The 4,966-nt window shown below is 37.0% G+C and overlaps 1 protein-coding gene across 3 annotated transcripts in view; it reads left to right on the top strand.

Annotated features, from left to right (window-relative positions):
* GK5 (glycerol kinase 5) overlaps nt 1-3,963 on the top strand; it is a 73,443-nt gene extending 69,480 nt beyond the window's left edge. For all 3 annotated transcript variants that reach the window (XM_024769016.1, XM_024769015.1, XM_024769017.1), the window contains one exon: nt 1,789-3,963. In XM_024769016.1, the coding sequence (XP_024624784.1) occupies nt 1,789-1,937 (149 nt within the window). In that variant the 3' untranslated portion in view covers nt 1,938-3,963. The remainder of the gene's footprint in view (nt 1-1,788) is intronic.
* The last annotated feature ends 1,003 nt before the right edge of the window (nt 3,964-4,966 follow it).

Genomic DNA, 4,966 nt, shown 5'->3' with positions numbered 1-4,966 from the left:
GTGGGAGGGGCCCGTGCTGCTAAAAAAAAAAAAAAAAAAAAAAAAAAAGAAATATGAGACATGAAGGCTACGCAAATTCTCTGTATTTTCAAAATTCACCCAGAAACTGGGTCTGTTCAATACACATTTAATAAAGTGACTTTTAAGAGTATGTATGCCATTAAGTATAAATAATAAATTCTGGAAATAAGAATTTTAAGAACATACTTATTTTCATGACTAGATTTATCTACTTGTAGTACACTAATAAAGATTATTTTTAGTCTTTTAATAACTTCCATAAAATAATTAATATCTTTAAATATAGACAGTCTAAAACACTGACTTTGTAAATAGAATGTGGCCTGATGGAGAATTTTAGAAGAAAGAATTTTATGTGTCAGCTTTATTGGTAAGAGAAAAATGTACTTCTTGAAGACTTGTCAACTATGTTAATACTTCAGAGTAAGTGAGATGTACCAAGTTTATTAACAAGGGATCGCTACCATTTCAGACTACGTATGATCGTAGTTATAATATGTTTTCTTCTGCTTTTTATTATAAATCACATGATCCTCTTTGTAAAGAACAATATATGCCAGAACTACAAGATTATTTTGAACTGGAATTTAAAAGCCTTGTATGAAATGCAATAGTTTGAAAAAGAAACTATTTTTTATATTAATCCCCAACTTTGAATTTTATGCATATCCTGAGGAGTTGCCTCTTACCTCAAGATATATGACAAAAATCTTAACTTGGGGGATTCCCTGGCGGTCTGTCTTAACTTGGGGGATTCCCTGGCGGTCTTAACTTGGGGGATTCCCTGGCGGTCTTAACTTGGGGGATTCCCTGGCGGTCTGTCTTAACTTGGGGGATTCCCTGGCGGTCTTAACTTGGGGGATTCCCTGGCGGTCTGTCTTGACTTGGGGGATTCCCTGGCGCTCTTGACTTGGGGGATTCCCTGGCGCTCTTGACTTGGGGGATTCCCTGGCGCTCTTGACTTGGGGGATTCCCTGGCGGTCCAGCGGTTAGGGCTCTGTGCTCTCACTGCTGTGGGACCGGGTTCGTTCCCTGGTCGGGTAATTAATATACTGCACAAGTTGCAGAGTGTCGCCAAAAAAAAGAAAACCCTTAATTTATCATTGTTTTGCTTTGGTTTTTTTAATAAATAAATTTATTTATTTATTTATTGGCTGCTTTGGGTCTTCGTTGCTGCACACGGGCTCTCTCTAGTTGTGGTGAGCGGGGGCTACTCTTCATTGCAGTGTGCGTGCTTCTCATTGCCATGGCTTCTCTTGTTGTGGAGCGCGGGCTCTAGGCACACGGGCTTCACTAGTTGTGGCATGTGGGCTCAGTAGCTGTGGCTCACAGGCTTAGTTGCTCCACGACATGCGGGATCTTCCTGGACCAGAGCTCGAACCTGTGTCCCCTGCATTAGCAGGCAGATTCTTAACCACTGCACCACCAGAGAAGCCCCTACTATTTCTTACTTGGGTTTTTGTTTTTTTTTTTCTTAAGAGCTAGTCATGAAATTAAATGATGGCAGGATGTGGTTGCTCTAGAAATGATTTGGTGCTCTTCCACACAGAAATAAAGCTGCTAGTTAGAAACCAAAAGATTTTAAAATCCTGATGTATTTATGCCCAGGGATAGTCAATCTAACCAAGCTCAAAGCAACAAAATATTTTGAATTGTGTCTTAAAGTAATAACTGTTCACCTGTGCACCAGTTCACATAGGTTTGTGGATAAACTTTATGGACTCATTATTTGCCTTAAAACTTGAGAGTAAATTTTTTCATCTATAGGGTTTTGGACTGACAAGGAGGAACTAAAGAAACTGAGGCAAAGTGAAATAGTTTTCAAGCCACAGAAGAAATGGCAAGAATATGAAAAGAATATGGGAAACTGGGTCAAAGCAGTGAAACGCTCCATGAATTGGTATAACAAGACATAGCACTAACGGAATGACTGAAGCCACGCATGGCTGGTTGCTGTGATGTGCAGATGAGACAAAGCTCAGGGACAACAATATGACCATGAATGAGAGGAGAAGACGAGCTGAGCTCTGCAACCGGAGAGAAAAAGCACTGCTTTTTTGAAAACAAAACTCCTCATTGAAAAAATTCTAAACCTTGGTAAGATTGTAAGGCAACAATACCTCAGAACTTTTAAATCTTCTGTTTTGTAGCAAATTCCAAAGGACGCTAGCTATTTCCAACCATGTTTTGACAGTCACGGGTCCTCCTCCTGTTTGTACTGGGCCAATATGAACATAATTGTTTACTATCTGAGTTAATAGTTCCGGGTCAAGCACTGTTCGTGTTTTGTTCCAAAATGATGTGAAAAGTGTTTCCTTAATTCTTTAAAATGAAGTGGGCTCTTTGAAGTCCATATAGTTAAAAAGAAAGAATAACCAAGAAAATGTGGAATTTTGATATTTGAATTTTAATATTTTCTATTTAAAGCCATAATTGTTCAGTGTTGTATCCAAATATTAGCTCAATGTGTCTCTCTTAGATAGGTTCATTTGGTAGTCAATTCTTTCCCTTATTGGGTTTAAAGACACTGCCTTAATTTTTCCTTGTTTAACCAAAATCTGAGCTTTCTTTATATATTGAAAAACGCTGAAAAAAATCATTTTAGTTAATAAAACCAAAAAGGGTATTGATTCATAAGGAATAGGAGAATACTTTCCTTCTCAGATAGCATTTCTTTCAAAAATTTCTGGGTAAAGTATAAAATCTCATTTTTTACAAAATACACGTAGTAAATATAAATCTTGCCTTTCTTCTCCTCCTCTCTATCCTTCTTACTTGTTGAGATGCTGGTGTAAACGTCTTTTGTTTTTATTAAGTGCCTAGTCGACAGAGCTTAATTTGAAGAAAGTGCCCTAATTTATTGCTGACTTAAGAATTGCCTTCATTGGGGTATTTTGCTTGTCCAGGTATCTTTCTTGTTTTTGTCCAATCTACTCATCTCTCTGAGATTTGTGCAGTGAGGTAGCTGACAGAGGGGATGGGAGTGTAGTCAAGCTAGTGACTGCCCCTCAGCCACTGAGCCAGAGATCCACAGAGAGGAACAGCATGAGTCCTACATTTTCAAACTCACTTGATAGAAACAAGGTAGAGTAAGGTAAGAGCTAAGAGTTGTGAGTAGCTTCAGGCCAGATGTAAACTTGTCCTAAGGCAAGTTGACCACCTTCCAACATGTTCTCATGTTATTTGCCCCTCCCTGTTTGGGGGCTAGGTTCCTTTTAGATTTGCAGCAATAATGTATTTATTTCCCTCTTGGTCAGGCTTTATCATATCACATAAAGTCCTACTGTTATAGAACTCACTGTTAAATAATAATGTAATTAAAGAAGTGACTGTTATAGGGAAGTTTGCTGTTCCTATCATGTACGTCCATTTCAGAGACAGGTAATAGATATTAGACTTGGAAATATTTTTGTTAAGTCAAGGTGTTTTGTTTACTGTAATAAGTCAGATCCCCTTATGTAGATAACATCTTACTCGTTTCATTCTTTCTGTTATTCACATCCTTTTTTACAAAGCTTAGTGGCTAATTAAAAGCTTTCTTATCAAAGTCATATGAAAGCCACTCTGTTTTACTATTTCTTATAGCGTCTGCTCCTCAGTGGGTATGATGTCCATAGGAAATAATTGTCTTTTTGTATTAGGATGTACTGAATTGTGATATTATTAATACCTAAACATTTGTTATTTCATTCATTTTCCACATTGTTCTTTCTCATCATGAAACCACAAAATAAAGGAGAAATATCTTTTAGATAATGTGGAAAAATAACTTTGAATACCTTTCTACTGGAATTGAGCATCTCCTCAAAAATCAGTGGCTAATTTTTTCTTCCATTAGTTTAGAAGTTAATCTTCTATTTTTAATATGTCTGGCCTTTTTTTTAGTAACACAGTTTACTAGATCTTTTGTCAGATTTGACCTAAATCAGAAACATGACCACATTTGCTTTTGTGGTTGTAGAAAGCGCTGATTATCAGAATCAAGTGAGCAAAAAATTGTCCTTTCAAGTTTATTTTTCATACGTATGCTAATAATTGAAGTTAAAAAAATTTCTATGCTAATATTTCTCAGCATGTTTTATTTCCTCACTATGGGTCTATCAGATAATTTTAGGAGGTCTGTAGCTATCTTATCAAGGAGGAGAATCTTCCTGTACAATCCTTCCTAAAGTGGTACTAAATGCTTTTATACTATAGACTTACTGATTTTTAAATTTTTTTATATCCAACCATGACATGGTTTCTCAACCTCAGCATCTTTGACATTTGAGGACAGATAATTCTTTGTTTTTGGGTGCTATGTATTATAGGATGTTTACCAGATCCCTGACCTTTACCCACTAGCATCCATCTACTTAATGATGGCAAAATGTCTCCAAACATCGCTAAATGTCCCCTGGGAGACAAAATCAACCCCGCAGTTGAGAACCAGTGATGTAGACTGTTGGAAGAAAATTGAAGACTCAGTGAATGTAGTGTCTATCGTACTCCTTTTCTCTCTGCTTCATTTTTACCTTAGGAAATAGTTGTTAGCAAAAAGAAGTAGTAGTATCTTAAAATAAATAGCGTTTCTGCTTTGCTGGTTAATGAGGTGGGGAAAAAATGTCATGCTGTAATTGTCTTCTGCTGTTTTTATCCACCTACCCTCACCCCCGTGTCTGCATTCTCTGTGGTCTTAATGAGTGAATTTATGACTTCAGTATGGGATTAATGTAGTCTCCAGATCATCTTTGATTTGATCTGCCTTTTTGTTTCCTTTTCATCTCTGAACAAAGGAGATGATTACTCTTTTATCTGCCTCTGCGCAAGTCTCCACCAAACTAGAAGTTCCCTGAAAGCAGAAAACATGTCTGCTTCCACAGAACTTAACTCTGTGCCTTCATATTTGTGGGACGAATTTGTACTTTGTGTTTGTAAGTGCAACTTTTTTTGCATATACATTTTG

Source organism: Neophocaena asiaeorientalis, unplaced genomic scaffold (assembly GCF_003031525.2).
Source record: "Neophocaena asiaeorientalis asiaeorientalis breed wild unplaced genomic scaffold, Neophocaena_asiaeorientalis_V1.1 scaffold118, whole genome shotgun sequence".
Classification (NCBI taxonomy): Eukaryota; Metazoa; Chordata; class Mammalia; order Artiodactyla; family Phocoenidae; genus Neophocaena; species Neophocaena asiaeorientalis.
The sequence above is the reverse complement of the archived record's forward strand: the minus strand, read 5'-3'. Positions and strand labels throughout refer to the sequence as shown.